This window comes from Alexandromys fortis, unplaced genomic scaffold (genome assembly GCF_014885135.2).
Source record: "Alexandromys fortis isolate MF-2015 unplaced genomic scaffold, M_Fortis_MF-2015_v1.1 scaffold_91, whole genome shotgun sequence".
Taxonomy (NCBI): Eukaryota; Metazoa; Chordata; class Mammalia; order Rodentia; family Cricetidae; genus Alexandromys; species Alexandromys fortis.
In genome coordinates, this window is record NW_026067968.1 from 6394847 (window position 1) to 6414394 (window position 19548).

General features: G+C 48.3%; 1 protein-coding gene across 1 annotated transcript in view; it reads right to left on the reverse strand.

Annotated features, from left to right (window-relative positions):
• Cdc42bpb (CDC42 binding protein kinase beta) overlaps positions 1-11358 on the reverse strand; it is a 96103-nt gene extending 84745 nt beyond the window's left edge. The window contains exon 1 of the mRNA XM_050154781.1: positions 10856-11358. Coding sequence (XP_050010738.1) covers positions 10856-11030 — 175 coding nt within the window. The 5' untranslated portion in view covers positions 11031-11358. The remainder of the gene's footprint in view (positions 1-10855) is intronic.
• Positions 11359-19548: the final 8190 nt, after the last annotated feature.

Genomic DNA, 19548 nt, shown 5'->3' on the forward strand with positions numbered 1-19548 from the left:
CCCAAGATGGTTGGTGATTAAGAGCACTTGTTCTTCCAGAGGCCTTGAGTTCACAACTGTTTGTAACACCAGCTCTGGAGGATCTGATGCACTTTTCTGGCTTCTGAAGGCACCAAGCACATACAGGCAAAACACCCACACATAAAATAAAATAAACGTTTTTAAGTAATAGTATAATAAATTTTAAAACCTACCCTGCAAACAAAGCATAAACATAACAGGCTCACTACATCATCAGAATATCAAACAGGACCTTAGTGTTTGACCCCGGGAACGAACAAGTTGATAGCACTGTGCATGGTGACATACAATAAAAGTCACAGGCAGAACCAAACCCTCCAAATGTACGCAATAATCATATGCCAACACCAGTTTCCCATCAAAGTCTTAACTATGACTAAAAAGCTATTTTAACAGATTGGAGAGGTGGCTCAGCCACTAAACGCTAGGCTCACAACTCAAAAAACAATAAATATATTTTAATATTTAAAACATTCCAAAATAATATTCAACTCTAAGAGAAATCACCTAGAATATGTTTAAATTCCAAAAGGTAAAACATTACAGTAGTACAAATGGGAAAACATACTTTTTATGGGGTATTATCTTGTACTATTTAAACTTATGTAGCCATGAGTTCACAGTATTTTCATAATTTAAAAAATAAAGCAGAGCCTGCGAGATGATTCAGTGGTAAAGGCGCCTGTTACTAAGTCTGAGGAACTGCGTTCCCACGACCTGTATGGTGAAAGGAGAACCAACACAGGCAAGCTGTTCTTACTTCACAGGCACACCAATGCATGTGAGTGGCCACACACATGCAAAATAAGTAAGTAAAGGTAGACACAACGAAAGGAAACTACAGTCCCAGTCTTGGAAGGCTGAGACAGACAGATCATTTCTGTCTTCAACAAAGCAAGTCCACATTCTCTTTCTCGCCACAAAAATAAATACACAAATAAATAAACAACCCTTTTGACAACGGTAGTTGCCGAATGCAGCTTCTGTAACCTATGTTCCAATACTGCTGATATTTGGGATGATGCAGTCCTAAACCACAAACTGGTAACTGGACCACTGGTGGGGACCTTCTACCAACTTTTAAAGCTAGGGCAGAGTGAGGAAGACCTGAAGAAGAATGAAAGAAACAACAACAACCCTGCTGACACAACAGGCTGAATTCAGAGACACTAACAACAACAAACCCTGACACAACAGGCTGAATTCAGACTCACTACGCTCTTCACTGGGAGAGCCAGATCAGGAGTAAATGGCAGTCATATGATAGAGACAGACAGAGGGACAATACCCAACAGCCAGAGAGAACCCATTGCTGTTCTGTGCAACACCACTGCAGATCATGGTCACCTAACTCACAGTTACTTCAGTTTTGTTTTGCTGTCTATAGGGGAAGGCTCCCCATGTAGCCCAGGTGGCCTCAATTTATGCCTCAGCCACACCCTGCTACCATTACTTTAAAAAATATATTTGTTGTTGTTATCATTATTATTATGTTTTTCAAGACAGTGTTTCTCTTGTGTAGCCCTGGCTGTCCTGGAACTAGCTCTGTTGATCAGGCTGGCTCCAAACTCGCAGAGATCCTCCTGCCTCTGCTAGCCATCAAGTGTCCCCAACACCAGCCTCCTAATCCTCCAATTTCTGTCTCTCAGCTCTGATAGTAGAGATGTGTACCACCCTATCTAGCTTCAAAGAAAAGAAAAGAGAGAAAGGAAGAAAGGAAAGAAGGAAAAAAGAAAGCGAGAAAGGGCACCATTGAGCCCCCTTCTCTTCCTGGCCACCAGAGGAAGCAGGAACTGCCAGACCCCCTTTTGAGACTTTCAGCACATCCTTCATCCCTCTTAGCTGTCCCCCTCAATCTCAGTCTTCCAGTGCAAGTCTGACTCCCTTATATCTATTTCCTCCTTTTACTCAATCTGGGTCCATTTCAAGAAAATGAATTACCATAAAAACTGAAACAGCAATGTATCCAAATCAAAGGCCATGTGTGCAGGGCCACACACAGTACACCCTTCACCTACAGTCAGAAGACTCCACCCACAGCTACATACACATGCTAGGTACACACAGTACACCCTTCACCTACAGTCAGAAGACTCCACCCCATCAGAATATGCAAGCTTCATAGGGACTGAGCCTCAGAGACAAGCCGAGCCTCTGGAGAACAGGAATTCTGTTCTGTCACCAATGTAGTACTGGCAATCCCGGGGCCTTCATAATATTTTGTGGAGATGGGGATATAGTTCATTGGTGCAGTGTCTGTCTAATATGCATAAGGCCCCAACCCTGAAAAAAATAACCATGGGATGAGAAATGAGAAGTAACAGCAGCCTGGCTGTGCGCATGCAGCTCTGGAGGAGCTGACTGACAAGTGGACTCTAGAAGAGCTGCAAACCTGAAACCCGTGTCTGTGCTTGAGAGGCAGTGTGGGGCGATCACCAGGTACCACCACAGAGCTGAGCAGCAATGGCAGAAAGCAGGACTGGCATCGGCCTGTAGAAGTAGCTGTTCCTCAGTCTGCCCTACCCACCACCCTCCTCCACTTCACCTTCCCAGGCTACCACAGCTACTTCCCACTTTGCTACCAGAGATGGAAACTTCTCTCTGAGGAAACTTTCAAGACAAAGAGAAACTTATGTTAGCAAATTACCAAGTTCTGGCACTGTCAATCACACTGACAGGGTCACATCCTTTTTATTCATTTATTTGTTTGTTTAGATTTTATTGGACTGGGTATGGTAACACATGACTTTAATCCCAGTACTCAGGAGGCAGAAGCAGGCAGATCTCTGTGAGTGTGAAGCCAGCCTGTTCTGCACAGTGAGTTCCAGGACAGCCAAGGCTGTTATACACGGGAACTCCCCCCGAGAGGGTGCTTATATGTGTCTGTATGAGTACACGCCACAAAGTGTACTGATGTTCACACAGAAAAGAACGTCAGATCCCTTGGAGCTGGAGTTACAGGCACTTGTGAGTCACCCTATGTAGATGATGGGAACCAAACTGGAGTCTTCTAGAATAGGATGTGCTCTCTACATTGAGCATCTCTCCAGGCTCCACATCCTGTCTCTGAAAGGTGAGGCATAAGGCTTCAAGTCTGTCAGTGATATGGAGTTCTAATCAGACCATATGTAAGTACAAACAGACCATCTAAACCAGAAGATGTGGGGAAAGAGCCTCTCCAAAGACCAAAGCAAGGACAGGAAAACAGGAACCTGGAGACAACTTCTGAAACTAGAGAGTATGTGACTTCAGAGCTGTGGGGGAAGAAACCAGTCCATGGGCAACACTGTGAGACCTGTCTTAGGAAGGGAGGGAGGGAGGAGGGAAGAATGGGGATGGAGAGGGCTCAGAGGGTAAAGTGCAGCTAAGCAAGCATGAGGACCTGTGTTCACATCCCAGCACCCATGGAAAAACTGGCATGACACAGACCGTAACCCCAGCACTGGGGAGCAAAGGCAGCATATCCCCAGAGCTCACTGGCTGGCCAACTAGTCGAGCAGTTTGAGAGCTCCAGATTCAGTAAACGACTGTTGTGGTGGTGATATCTTATTTGTGCTATAACAAATAAAGCTTGTCTGAAGATCAGAGTGCGGAGCTAGCCACTAGTTAGCCTGAGAGGCCAGGCAGTGGTGGTGCACGCCTTTAATCCCAGCATTTGGGAGGCAGAGGTGGAGGGATCTCTGTGAGTTAAAGGCCACCCTGGGCTACACGTGAAATTGATCCAGTCTAAAAGAGAAACAGAGCCTGGCAATGGTGGCTCACACCTTTAATCCCAGCACTAGAGAGGTGGAGACAGGAAGGGACACAGCTGCATAGAGAGAATATAAATCGGGAGGAGATAGGAGCTAACTGCATTCAGTCTGAAGATTTCATAGAGGTAAGAACTAGTGGTTGGCTGCTCTGCTTCTCTGATCTTTCAGCTTTCACCCACTAATATCTAATTCCAGGCTTTTATTATTAAGACCAACTAGAAAATGCACTACAGACTGTTCCAAAAAATACAGTAGAGTACAATAGAAAAAGACACCCACTGTTGATCTGTGGCCTCTACACAGGAACATGCTCACATACACACAGAACACACACACATACATCACACAAAGAGAAAAACAAGAATGAAAAAAGAAAATGTGCAACAAATATGTGTGCAAAGTCAACAAAAAACATAAAAATGTTTAGAAGATATTACCTTCATGAAGCAAAAACAAGGTGTTTAAAAAGAACAAGAATACCTAGTAAATAAAATAAAAACCTAGTATGAAATTAAGGTCTGTTGACTGAAACTCAAGCAAAAGGGCAGATAATTCACTCCAATCACATAAAAACTTCCCTGTCTTAGTAATGATGCCCTATTAACCCTACTCTCTATAGGTTAGCTGTGACAGTGCTCTCCTATGGTAAGAACGGCAACACAGAACATCAACGTAAGCCAAGTTATGCAGCAGTGTTTGAAAAGGGAGACAGAAGGCAAAGCCTATCTCCAGGGCAGCGGAGGAGAGGGATGCAGGAGTCATGAGACACTGGAGCAGGCGGCGATGCCCAAAGGGAGGTTGGGAGCACCTCACAAGCATGTTGTGAGGGAGGAAGTGAGCCAGGGACTGCTAAATACACAGCCATGGACACCCAAGGGTTTTCCATAGTAGCCCCCACCCTACTGCCTGAGAAGGGCTGGCCACCACCTGGCAGGCCCAAATCCTGACACTTTTTTTCTTTTTAGTGTGTATGGGTGTTTTGTGGGCCTGTGTATTTGCACACCACACGTGGTGAAACCCTCAGAGGCCAGAAGAGGGCATCAGATCCTCTGGAACTGAACCCAGGTCCTCTGGGAAAGCAGTCAGTGCTCTTAACCACTGAGCCATCTCATTGACCTCTTCAGCCCTGGTCACTCCTAAGAACAAGGTGTCCTACTAGTCCTGGACCATGACATCCCGGGTTGACAAGCCAGTGAATGCAGTCTTGGCTCCATGTTTCTCAGTTTTCATCTCCTCAGCTGGCAGTCAAGTGTGATCCTATCTCATAAGCAGAAACAGAAGACAAAAGGAATCTGAGGCAGAGGCAGCAAAGGGGCTGCTGGTTTATGTTTCAATTCCACACCTCTACTTGGCTTTACATGAATGGACACTGACAAAGGTAAATTCAAATGTAAAGAGTGTCACTCCAGGGTGTTTTACCAGAAACGTTAACCTAGCTTTTAAAACTAGGATTACACAGGTCTTTAAATCCATTTTAAACTCTCGCACTCACTGGGATTCAGACAATTTAACAAGGCAACATCATGAAGCATTGCAGGGAGTTTTTAGAGAAAAGTAACGACCTGAATGGCAGGGGTTTTTTAGAGACAGGGTTTCTCTGTGTAGCCCAGGCTGCCCTGGTACTCGCTCTGTAGCCCAGGCTGGCCTCAAACTCACAGAGATCCGCCTGCCTCTGCCTCCCAAATGCTGGGATTAAAGGTGTGCGCCACCACGGCCCGGCTCCTGCAGCGGCTCTTAACACTGGAAAAGCACCCACTTACATCTAGTGTCAAGAGCTTTAGCTGGGCCAGGGTTAAAGGGAACCCAAAGAAAAAGCCAAAAACTAACCAGCAGCCAGAAACCAGGAAGCCTAAGGACAACTGTGGTCCTGAGGGAGAGTCACGCAGGGCTGAAAAGAATTAGAGGGAATGTTTTTACAACCTGTTCACTCAGGGGAGAGGAGCATGAACCAGGACAGGTTCCAGTGTGTCAAAATTCCCGTCTGGAGACCACAGGAGTCATGGACTCAATGAAGTTAGGATCATCAGAGAGGGAGAAGTATCACAAGTTCTCCAACAGGGCTCCAATGCAGGACAGAATTTGAATAAAATAATTTAAAATTTTTGAATTTTTAACACATTCCTAAGAACAGAAAAACAAACAAACAAAAAAAGCCAACAACAAAAAACAATTCAAAGTGCCCAATAATCTTTTTCGGACAGCGTTCATCTAAAAACAATTGTCAGTTACCCACCAGTCAATGAAACAAACCAAAACCTAATTGTCAACATAGACTGTTTAAAATCAAACTCAAGGGAACGACCTCTACCTCATAGGTAGTATCTATTCTGTTTGTGCACACAAGAGATTCTTCTGGTAGTATGTTGGCTGTCCTGGATCTAGCTTTGTAGAACAGGCTGGCCTTGAACTCAGAGATCCCCCTGCCTCCGCCTCCTGACTGCTGGGATTAAAGGTGTGTGCCACCACTGCCCAGCTTTTTCTGGTAGATTTTAAAACTAAATAAATTGTGAAAAATTTACTATGAGGGGCTATAATCCCTCCCCACGAAAGGAAAGAGAACTGTCCTAAATACAACACACTGTCAAAACACTTAGGACTTTCTGCTGAGGAACACGGTCACATATGAGATCTCACGCACATCTCCTGAGATCCTGTCCTTACAGAACCCCAGGAATCCAGAATAAAATCTCAGTAAAAGCTGGGCGTGGTGACCCGTGTCTGTGACCCTGCCTTGACCCAGCACGGGGTAGGGATAGCTGCAAGAGATTATGAGTCCAAGGTCATCCTCGCCTACACAGAACTCCAGGCCAGCTGAATTACACACCACCACCCCATCTCAAAATAAATAAGTAAAAGTTAGAAATAAGTAAGGGCCAGTGAAATGGCTCAGAGGGTAGGTAAAGGTACTCTGCCACCAAACCTGAGCTTATATTTAATCCCCAGGGCTCAGCTGCTATTTATAAAAATCGAAATTATGCGAGCCTATCTTTTTATCATGAAGTTCCAACAATTCCCTCCAATTTGGAAGTTATTAAAAGATGTTTCTGAAATCTCTTATTTTAAAAAGTATTTTCACTGGGAGAAACAAACAAAAAAGACAGAAACATTGCAATTTTAGCCAGGCGGTGGTGGTATAAGCCTTTAATCCCAGCACTTGAGACAGGGGCAGGAGGATCTCTGAGTTCGAGGCCAGTCTGGTCTGCAGAGGGAGTAGGATCACCAGGACTACACAGAAAAACCTTGTCTTAGGAAAAAAACCTTCCTGTTCCACTGTGGTAGGATATTTACACCGTGTGAAAATTACTGTGACTGCTGTTACAACAGGCTGAGCGGCAGTATCTAGGCAGGAGGTATAGGCAGGACTTCTGAGCAGAGAGGAGGGAGGGAGTAGGACATACAGAATGAAAGGTAAAAAGCATGAGCAAAACGTAAATTAATATCAATGGATTAATTCACGTTATAAGAGCCAGTTGCCATTTGGGAGCTGGCAGGACAGAGAAAGACTCACTATATTCCACATACTTCTTATTCAGAGAAATCACAAGTTATCAGGTACCTGAGGCTTAGCACTATCAGGTCTTACTCACTAAACACGGCGGCCCTTCCCTGGTCATACTGGGCTGGGCACACAGCTCAATGAAGAAGAGAAAATATGGTCACACTGCTGACAAGAAAACCATTAAGTGGGTTGGGTGAAGCGACTTAATGCAAAAGTGCCTGTCACCAAGCTTGACAACCTGAGTTCCGTCCCCAGACTCTCACAGTGGAGCGAGTATGCCTGCCAGATGCCCTCTGACCTCCACACATGCACTATGGCACACAGCCCTGTGTGCACACAAGATAAAAACAATATTTTAATGGGACTTGAGAAATGACTCAAAAGTTAAGAGCACTGGCTGCTCTTCTGGAGGATTAAGGTTTAACTCCCAGTACCCACAAGACAGCTCACAACCGTCTGTAAATCTAGTCCCAGGGTTCTGACACCATCTTCTGGCCTCTGAGGGCACTGCATACATACAGTACATATACATTCATGCATGCCAAACACCCATACATTAAAACAAAGGGGGTGGGTAATTAAGACATAGAAAACTGCTCAGTGGGTGTGATGGCAAACACCTTTAACCCAGCACTCAAGAGGCAGAGGCAGGGGGATCTCTGAATTCGCCTGGTCTACGCAGAGAAACCCTGTCTTGAACATCCAAAAGAAGAAAAAAAAAAAAAAAAACTACAAGGGACTAACTAACCAGAAGGATAAAAAGATTAGCTCTATTTATTAAGGCGTAGCACACAGCAAGAGAAGATGCCCGACAGGGAACTGGGGAGCCATAACTCTTATCTCCTGGTCTATAAGCCACACAGAGGCCTGTGCAGTGAGGCACGCTGGGATTCCAAACAACTGCTCTTTCAAACTTCACTCTGAACTGTAAAAAACTACTCAGCACGGGAAAACACACTTTGATGTAACACAGAGGGAGCCGGCCGGCACACTGGGTACTTGTATTTGTTACTATTTACCAGTGGAGACTTTAAAGTGTTTCATAGGCTGTGCTTCAAACACTTTCTTATTTACATGTTGAAGAAACACACATGCGAAGTACAGTATTTCCAACTTTTAATTACGGTCTGGAATTTCATAGAGGAAGGCAAGCAAACGATAGACATAATCGGAGGGAAAGTAAAGATGAACTCCCACAGTGAACGCTGCAGCGACGCACCCAACACAAACACAGTGGCGACGGACGGCCAGGAATAATCTTTACATTTTAAAAACTTTCTATTACTTTTATTTCCCAAATTTCCTCAAAGGTTTCCCTTAAGTTTCTTAAGGGCTGAGCCACCCATTTCCCTTCTCACTCTCAAGAATCCTATCTACTCGTCACTGGGTACGCGGCAGGACTGGCGGGGGGAGACTGGCTCTCTGCCTTTGCAATGCTGTCAGAGACTTTGAAACAGGCAGAATGAAGAACCCTAAATCTCAACAAGCTTGATGCTTCCTGGACTGAAGCCCCCCCACTGTGACATTAGGGTACCTATCAGAATTCTAGAACAGTCTTTTTAGGAAGGCCATTCTTTGCTTTGTCACCAACACACCTACCTAGACAATGCCTGCACAGGTGTTTTTCCTGAGACACACCACTTCAATGTTACAACAGTGCACACGGCTACATACATAAGAGCACAGGCGCTCTAAACTGTGTTACTACTTCACTAAAATTCTACCTTGTATCTAACAGACCATTCTGTTCTATGACTTGTTGTTTGTTGTTATGGGACAGTCTCTTTAAAATAGCCCACATTGGCTTCAAACTCACAATGTAGCTAAGGCTGACCTTCAAGTCCCCATCTTCCTGTCTCTACCTCCCAAACGCTGGGATTACGGGTGTGTCACCCGGTTTGCTCTTAATTAAAAGCTTACACCACTGCAGGAACTGAGCTAAGAGGATAATTTATTTGTAATCACAATTTCCAAGGGCCAAAACACAATTTCAAAACTATGCTTACACTATAGTACACAACTTCTGTTTAGACTTGGAAAAGGTCAGATCTTACAAAATCTGCCCTCTTCACCTGCTGAGAAGAGCTTCCGCCCGGGAAGTCTGGAGTACCCAGTGGTGAGCACCCACTTTCCGGCCCAGGCCAGAGGACACCTGGACCACACCCCACTGGGAAATGAGCCTTCCCTTCACCGTCTCCTCTCATTGCTTACTCACAGGCCCTGCACCAGCTGAACCTGACTGCGGACTTGACTGGATTTCAAGACCCAGTGCTCAGAAAAGAATGACAAATCCAATGTTGAGAAGTCTCGGATTGCAGCAAGCACTAAAGACCTCACTTTCAGAGCAACTCTCAAGTCAGTTCATTATCCAACTGGAAATCATGTCACTGATAAAGGTCCCCGGAAAGCCAGTATTCCCAGCCAGCTAAGGGCTCAGCCCTCTATGTAACCAAGAGCAGAGGCCCCACACAACAAAGCCCCAGAGTGTCCTGAGGCAGGGGCCCTCCTCCAGCTGCTCTCAATGCAGCAACATCTGAACGGCAGCGGGACAGAAAAGAAGTCCCATAAAGACTACTGTGACTCCAGCTCTGAATTAAACTCTAGATCCAGTCACCACTGTGAGAGTAGGAGGCCTCCATGTGGAACGCATTCGTTTCCTCGTGTAAATATCAGCTTTATCAGTCCCAAAGATTAGAAATGACTGGTTCAAACTGCACAGTCCTAGTCCAGTGACGAAAGCAACCCGAGGGGAAAATTTGCAGAGTTTGACCCGAACCTAAGCCTCATTTCCTCCAGCTCAGTCAGTCCTTGTGAGGGAACTGGGGGGTCTCTGGGGAAATGAATGTAAGGGAGGTATGAAGCAAGTGTTTCACCTTACATCCTAACCTGTCTGGGAAATTCCCTTCCATAAATGACTTACACAAACATTCGTCCCAATGAAGCACAATAGGTTATCGGACCTAAGATTACTGCATTCACCGGATACCAAGGTCAGATGAAGAAAAGTTAAGTGACAGTTCCAGCTGCCCACCCCCTCCAATATCACAAGAGGCTGCCACGATTATAATTCGGGAGTGGGAGAATATCTACTTGCTCTTGCATGGTGTATTTAAAATAAAGCTTTTAACATTAAAATTCGCTTGGGGGTGCTAAAGAAAGGGGGATGCCCAGGCCCTGGACATCAAGGGGATGTGGACAGGCTGTCACCTGGGTGGAGCCCTCGGAGCTGGGCTGCCGGGGCGAAGCATTTGGAAGGCCCACCGGGCGGGGGCGGGAGTGGAGGAGATGCAAAAGGCAGAGGGGCTGCCCTCCCACCCGGCAGAGCAAAGGGCTGGAGGGGTAACTCCAGGCCCGACTATGGACCCCGAAGGCTAGTCCCGGGCGGAGGCAGGGCGGATGTCCCAGGGAGCGCTGCAGGAAATGATATCCAGACTCGGAGGGTGGGTCTAGGAAGCGGCCAGGGCGATGGCCGGGAGTGGGGGGAGTGCGAACGGAGGATGTGGCTCCGGAGCGCAGGACTAGGGAGGCCCGGCGCGGGTACGAGGAGCGAGAGGCGCGGAGGGGCGAGTGGCACCTTACTCACCCCACTCGAGGAACTCCGCCACATACTTGTCGCGGCGCAACGCCGAGTGGCTGCACTCGGTGTAGAGGCACACCAGCACGTCCAGCAGCGTCTCCACGCTCAGGGCGCTCTCATTGCGCCACGGCCCGTCCAGGAGCAGCTGCTCCAGCTTCTTGAGCCGCACCTTGGCCGACATGGTGCCGCGCGGCCCGCTCCCCACGCGCCGGCCTCTTGCCGCCCGTGCGCCCCGGCGTCAGGGCCAGCACTCCCCGGCCCAGTGGCCGCGCGCCCCGGCGTCCAGTAGCCGCAAAGTCCTTGTCGTCGCAGCCGGGCCTAGGCCGACATCTTGGGCTCTGTCCCGGCGGCACCGAGTCTGGGGCACCGGGCCCCGCGGGTCCATGGGCCGATCTCCTCCCCTAGGCGCCGCCCGCACGCCCGCACGCCGTCCCCGCCCTCAGTCGCCTGGCCGCGCCCTCGCGCGCGCCGTCGCCGACCTGGACCGCGGCGGAGCCGAACACAGCAGAAACCCGGCCGGCGCCCGAGCCCCGACCTCAGCCCGGCCGGCCGCCCAGCCCGCGACCTGCAAGCCAACCAGGGCGCGGCCAGCGCCGCGCAGCCAACCACTGCGGGGCCGACCGCCGCCGCGCTGACCTCAGCGCGACGCCCCGCCCTCAGCCCGCAGCTCTTTGGGCCTCGCGGTTCGCCGTAGGAACGGTGTGGGGCGGAGTGCCGAGTGAAAAACCGAGATTGCGGGTGGCGCACGCGCAGAGGAGCCCGGGCGGGGCGCCGAGCTGCGCGCTGTGTGTCCGGGGTCCCGTAGTTCGGCTCCGTTCCCGGGACTCCGGGACCGACCATCGTGGTCTAGCGGGGCATGTGTCTGGCGCGACCCCAGGAGCAGCTCTGCTGGGTCTCGGTTGTCGCGTCCGAGCTGTAGCCCGACCGAGCCCTGTGCCCCAGTGCGCTCGCCAGACGCGGGCGGGGCACCTGCCGGAAGGCTCCGGGATCCGCTGGACGCGCGCTCCCCTACCCCCGGGCACGCGCCCCTGGGGATGCGCAGTACCGTCTCGACTCTTGAGATTCTACCCCCTGACTGATTAGGGTGTCGGCCTGGTGCGCTGAGAATTTTGTCTCCAGGCGAGACGCCGCCTTTAGTAGAATCGGCGGATATCCCTTACGATAAACCCCGGGCCTCCGCAGAGGATCCCTTTGTGGACCCCAGGGTTGCTTCAACAGAGCGAGGGCTTGTGGTTCAACGGGGGCAGGTTGTGGTTCAACGGGGACAGGTGGGGTTTCGAAGCCGGAAGCTGAGTGGAGCCTGAGGCAAAACGCTAGGTGGAAAGACGGCCGCCGAACGTCGACTCCAGCGCAGGAGGCGACTGAAGGGTCCCTGGAGCCTTCTGAGCTGCTGGGAATGATGTATGGCTTAGCTGGGGTCACACAAGCACACATACGTGTGTATCTAGCCTTGGTTTTTAAAATGCAGGCAAAATGGCCCAGTATAGTAGGTTGGGTAGAGCGACCCCTCATCAGAGCGGTGTTATTGCAAGGGAATCTATACACATAGCGTATTCACGAGTTACTGCATATATTTTATGCCCAGTTTTTAGAATTTTAAAAGAAAAGCCAAGAGGATCGCACTACCCCAAACCAGAATCTGAGTACTGTTTGTAAGACAAAGGTCCAAAATAGTGTGACCAGACAACTGAATTCCTTTCCTGGCAGAACCGATGCTTCCTCTTTGTCCCATAAGTGTCCCCATGAGTGCGCGTCTTCTCTGACTGGCTCTGTCAGCCTTCCAAACCCTCGCACTGAGTCCCTGAGCCCACTCTCAGTTGCTTGCCTCTATTTAATCCCTCCAGATTAGAACTTCGTACCTGCCCACCCCACCCCACCCCCGCCCGTGCCATTCAGCAGTGCCTCTCCCAGCTACCTCTGCTGTGTCTGTTTTTCCCAGATTGGCTTCCACACTGCCTTTTGGGCCCCCTCACAGCCCTGAGACAGATCCACCCCAAGTGACTCTGTAGGCTTCCTCTGAACTTGAAACAGTGGGTCCATATGGAGCTGGCTCACTAGCCTGGGGCCAAAAGTAAAATAACTAAACCGTTATTTGTGTTCCTCAGTTTCCTCGAACGTAAAAAGGACTATCTCCTGTGCATCTCAGAGAGTTTGGAAGGGGCTTTGTGAGTAACAAACACCCAAGGAGCACTTGCCCACTGCCCTGTCATTGACTTTGGTGGCTGCTATTGGGGCATTAGGGCTAATAGTTTAGAAAACAGAAGGTTTGTGGCCAGCTGATGGGTGAAACAGCCTTGGGTACTGGCTTTTGGCCCTCGATGGAGGAAACCTAGCTATATCGTCTCTGGCAATCATGAGAACACACAGTAAACTGTGTGGACTTGCCAATCTATTTCTGAGCTTTTAGACCAAAACACACATCTCAAAATGTACACAACAAGCAAAGACTTGGTCCAGAGTGAGAGAAAGGTTTCCAAGCATTTCCCTTGGTAATCTACATAGGCAATCTAGAGGATTGGCTCTGAGACCTTAAGAATTCCACATCCACGCAGATGATGTCTAAACAAACGAGGGTGGATCTGTGTCAGTGAAACTTTAGTTCCAGAAGCCGGTGGTTTGCAGGGTTAAGTTTGCTGACTCTTGCCTCATAATACCAGCTTTGACAGTGGGATTCCCAGCCCAGAGACAACACTTGTTTGGGAAGAGGGATCTGACTACAGGCAACTAAGTTTCCTTTTCTCTGTAAATCAGTGTGAGAAAGGGACCTGTAGTTTGTACCTGAAAGTATCCTTTAAGATCACAAAGAACAGGAGATAACCCCAAAGAGAAAAGAACAAATAACAGGAACAATGAACTATACAGGAAGCAAGCACAAAGAATCAATAGACAGAATTTGCTTGATCTAACTTGTGTTTAAAAATTAAAAAAAAAAAAAATTTAAAAACCCTCCCAAACTTCTGCTTCCAAGTAAGATGGAATGGGCCATAGAGATAATTCCAACACTGGGGAGACAGAGGCAAGAAAGTGACTGGGAGCTCTAGGCCAGCTAGCACTGAGAGCGAGACCCTATCTCAAACAGTCCGGTGGAAGGGAGACATGATTAGTTGGTGGAGTGTTTGCTTAGCATGTGCCAGTTCCAGGGTTCTGTCCATGGCACCGTGTGTGACCAGACATAGTGGAACATGCCTGCAATCCCATAATCCCAGCATTCTAGAGGTGAAGTCAGTAGGACCAGAAGTTCAAGGTCCTCCTTGGCTACATCGAGTTTAAAGACAGGATATGTGAGACTCTGTCTTAAAAATCCAAGGGATCGGGGCTGGAGAGATGGCTCAGAGGTTAAGAGTATTGCCTGCTTTTCCAAAAGTCCTGAGTTCAATTCCCAGCAACCTCATGGTGGCTCACAACCATCTGTAATGAGATCTGGCGCCCTCCTCTGGTGTGTGGGCATACATGGAGGCAGAATGTTGTATACATAATAAATAAATCTAAAAAAATCCAAGGGGTGACAGAAATCAGAATTATTCTTTTACTTAAGAAAAATATAAATAGGATACATGACATAAGGAATCCTGTGACCATGAAAAACAGGTGTCTTTCTACAGATAGCTGTGATCCCTGTCCCTGAGATATGATTGGCCAGAGATGAATGTTCTGAACCATCCAGGAGAACTGGGGTGGAGCCCGGTGACTGAAGCTTGAAGATGATAGGATGGGGCCAAGGAGACAGCCACAGCTCTCAGGATGGCACTCGGCTGCAAGGATACTCCACAGAGCACCAGGGCGCCCTCAGGAATCCAGCGGCCTACTTACCAATGCTCACAGGGAAAGAAAACACCCAGTGCCAGAGAGGCTTCCAAAAGATTAGAGGAACGGTATCTGGTGCATAAACAGACAAAAGGATCGTGTTGTTTCCCACGAACCAGACTAGAACACCTCATAATTCACAGACACTGGATAGAATGCTCAGGAAGGTTGCTGAGTTCGGCAGCTTTCTGTCATAGTTGGGGAAAAATGGCCGAAAAGTATCTTTACATCATGGCAACCAGGAAACAGAAAGGGAAAGAGCAGGTGCCCAGCATACCCTCCATGAGCATGCCCGCAGTGACATCTTCCCATAAACTAGGCCCCATTTCCTCAGGTTCCCATCACCTCCCTCCCACTAATGCTACCAGCTGGGGAGCAGGCAGTCAACATGCGGGCCTTGAGGGAACCTTCAGAGGTCAACCAAATGCCAAACAGTGAGCCTTACAGTGGGATCACCACTCGGATCTCCTAGAATAAGGCCTAGACTGAATCCTTGGGATTTGGCTTCATGTAGAGCTCTGGTCTAGCAAGTGTGAGGCCCAGAGTTCAGCCCATCAGAGGGGGGGAGAGGGCGGGGGAAAGAGAGGGCACTAGACGGAGCATGCTTCCATGTCTGCCTAATAACTCATCAAAACCAGACAAAGTAATATCAAAATCTTTACAAATAACTCCATCCCAGAACAAAGCTACAGAACATTTATTGGAGGCAAAGTAGCGAAGATCCCAAATGGTGTCATCATGATACCTGGAGTCCAGCCAGCAAGAGCCAAGCTCTCGAACCAGCCAAGAGGAAAGCACAGCCCACAATAAGGAGACCAAGAGCCAAAGCCAGCCTGCAGTTTACACCATAACAGAATTAGCAGACGACGGTAAAAACAGTTTTCGGAGTTATATCCCCTATGTTCAAAAAAGTCAACAAAATCATTTTAATTTTTAATTTAACATCGAATGATAAAAACTACAGCCCCTGAAGGAAAAAAATCTATGTTACTAGTACAGATTAGATATTATGTAAGATTCATGAAATTAAAAGCTTAAAATTGGAATTATCTGGGGGGCAGGGAGGTGGATCAGCTGATAAGGGGGAGTGCACCCAGGCTCACAACCTGATAGCCTTGATCCCCGGGACCCACAAGGGTGAAAGAGAGCGGTGACCCCCCCAAAATTGGTCCTCTGACCTCTACCCACACACATGTGCCTGTACAGGAGCACACACACATGAACTGAGCTCCTGTGAACTCTGGGACAACAGTGGGCGATGAACTAGGAAATGGGAACAGCCTCAAGCTCCTTACCCACTGAGTGACCAATGAGAACGTCATACCACACACCACGGAACACTACCCGGCTAGGAAGGAAAAGGAAACCATGAGCTTTGCAGACAAATGGAACTTGAAAAGGTCATAGTGAGGGAGGTAACCCAGACCCAGAAGGACAAACATCACAAGTTCGCTCCCCTCTGAGGCTTCTGGCTCTAAGTCTTCAGCTATAATAAATGTTCTCACCTGTCTTCTCTTTACAATAGAAAGAGACCATTACAGAAAACTACACCAGAGAATGGAGAATGTGGAGCCTAGTCCTAATGGATGCATTTACAAAACAACCCCTAAACCCAGGGGCCATTGCAGAAGAGAGGGCGGAAAGGCTGTAAGAGCCAGAGAAACGAGAAATTTTCTGTGAGACTGTGTCTCCTAGTAATTTCAGAAACTACACCCATAAAGTCTCACCAACACGGCTACCCAAACGTGACCTGAACAAGGACAGCAACAATAGACACGCTAAAGTAGATGGGGCTGGGTGGTGTGGTGGGGAGCCCACAGGCCTGAACCCTACACAAAGGGCTACAGACAACTAAGAAATGCTGAGGGCAGGAGACACAGTCTTCGCCAAAGAAAAGCACACCAATTGGGTATCTAACCCCAAGTGCTCAGCCCTACAAGCATACACATAAATGACATTATACAGACCAAGCAGGTTTTATCTATGTATTCAGGAATATATATGTATGTATATACATACATATACATGTATGTATATGACAACAAGTAATGAAAAAAAAGGCCACAAATTTGAAAAAGAGCAAGCAGAGGTATATGGAAGGGTTTTAGAGGGAGAAAGGAAAGGAGAAAATGGTGCAATTATAGTAGAACCTGAAAAATAAAAGGAATAATTTCTGGTGTGTGTGTGTGTGTGTGTGTGTTGTTTGTTTGTTTTGACAGGATTTCTCTGTATAGCCTTGGCTGTCCTGGAGCTCACTACTAGATCAGGCTGGCCTTGAACTCAGAGACCCACTTGCCTGTGCCTTCTGAGTGCTGGGATTAAAGGTGTGCACCATCACAGCTGACCAAAGGAATAACTTTTAAGAAAGAAATAACAGTAATTTCCAAACTTGTCAAAAACGATAAACCACGAATTGAAAACACTTAGCAATACATAAACACAGAACCAGGTGCTGTGACTGCTGCACCAAGACATGTCATGAGTTGCCCCTAACCAACGACAAAGGGAAAAGCAAAGAAAAACAGCTAGAGAAAAGGGCAGCATTTGAGAGCCAGAGAGTGGCTCGGAAGCTAGGAATGCATACTGCTCTTGCGGAGGATCGGAGTTTGGTCCCTAGACCCCATGTGGCAGCTCACAACCATCTTTCACTACTGGAGAGATCTGCTACCCTCTTCTGGTCTCCTCAGACACCACTTACACACACACACACACACACACACACACACACACACACACACACACACGCACATGCACACACATGCACACACACGCACTAATAAAAATCTTTTTAGGGACAAATACAAAGAAAAAGGGATGACAGCAAATGTCTCATTTTGCAGCACCACACTGAAGTATCAAAAGGGAAAAAAATTCTGACCTAACATTTTATACTCAGCTAAAACATCGTTCCAAAAAGAAGGAAAAATATTTCAGATACATGAAAACCCATTATGAAAAAGAGAGATGAAGGGACCTTCAGCTTGGGGCTGTGCATGTTGGAATTTCCTAGGTAACGATCACTGCCTTGCATGGTCTTCTCTGATTCATTTGCTGGGCATCCTTGAAGACTGCCAGTTTTGGGTGGAAACCAGAACAACGTCAGGTGGGTGGCCAGGCGCAAGCTTCATGAAGGCTGCCTGCCTCTTCCGCCTCGTGATCCAGCAAGTTTTGAAAATGTGAGATTATGCAGAAAGCTTCATTAGTAAAGTGCCCGCAAACACACAGACAGGCATTTGGGTCCCAGAACTCACATCAGCAAGAGTGGCAACAAAGCCGAGGAGGCAGAGTCTATAACCAACCAACTCTGTGAGTTCCAGGCCAGTGACAGACCGCATCTTTAAAAGAAAAAAATGGATGGTTCCCGGGGAATGACACTCAAGGACACAGGTTTCCTCTGGCTTCCACGTGCAAGCTCACACGTGCATGCAGGGCAGTCAGAGGCCTGCAGAGTCGGTCCTGGTAGAAGAACCATTGCACTGGACACTCCAGGGCTGTGGAATAAATCCATTTCTTCTTCCAGTGACCGTTCTCCATTTCAAAGGTTCCTGCTGGCTTGTTGCTGGGTTAGTACTGGCTTCGTAAGGGTGACTGACTGCTTGGCCATGGATACCAAGAAACTATTCAACCCAGTTTATCTGCCCATCAAAAAGTCGATGCTATCCACGATATCACAAAACCAGGTATGCACAACAGCATTCCGTTGTAAAATGACACCGGACCCAGACATATCTGGGAGAAGTGAGTGAGCGTCTTGAGTAAGTAGCATGGTGCCCATGGTACTCACACCTACTGTACCCCACAGCTGCGGCCTCAGGGTCAGTGGATACATAATGGGACTGCTTTCCAGGGGGTGATAGCTTCAGCCAGTAGTGGTGGGACCCAGTGAGGAAAGTGCCTAAGAGACAACATTGAAGAGAAATTCTCCCAGAAGGCAAAACTCCTCGTTGAATCATAACTAATGTGTTATCCAGCCAATCAGAGGCTTTGAAAGGCACACCCCTGGCAGGGGTGGCAATTTGGATATAGTTCTCAGGTTAGGCATAACATGCCAGGCTGTGAGAATGAAGATTCACCAAGAAAGGTTCCATGGGGAGGAGGCTTTCTGAATTCACACGAGCAGGGCGACCCTTCTGAAGATATCAGCTGTCTCTCATTCCCCGTCACAGTGCTTGTTCAAAGGACCCAGGTACAACTGACAAAAGGAGGCCACAGACTCCCTCCACGGCTTCCAGCAGAGCACACAGCGCAAACTCCATCAACAGGGACCCAAGCTGGGCTGTTCATCTGGTGGCACCCCGGTGACCGACAAGACACTCCTTCCATCACAGTGGGCAAGGGCTGGCTTTCCCGGCCACAGCACTGCTACCAGCACCACCATTTTTGGGCTTTGAGAATGCTTTATTTATCCATCACCATAGCAACTCAAACAACATCACCGAGAACCGTAGGATTCATTTTATGGAGAAGGAAGTTTGGTAGAGAGCTCATGGCCATGAAATCCCCTGACTACCACCTGCCTCACCGTCAGGCCCACCCTGGAGGGTGTGGTAGCAAGCAGTCCTTCCCCGGCAGGCTCTGTTTGGTGCGGTGCCCCGGTATAGCACGTGATGATGAGTCCAGGAACCAAGCCGCAGAGGAGGCCCTCCCGCCTAACACCGGCTCACACAGGAATTCTGCTTTCCTTCCTGTGACCTTGGGCAAACTTCCAAGAAGGAATGCTTCCTTCAGGAAACGCAGTCACTGCGCAGCGTCACAGTTCAGAAGGACTGCAGGGTTTCTGCTGAGGCCGCCCCTCCTCCACCAGCCCTGCCTGCCCCACCCCACCAAACCTAAGATGCTCAGCCTCAACCACCAGGGGGACTGGGAGCGGGCTCTGCTGGTGAGGCAGGGGATGT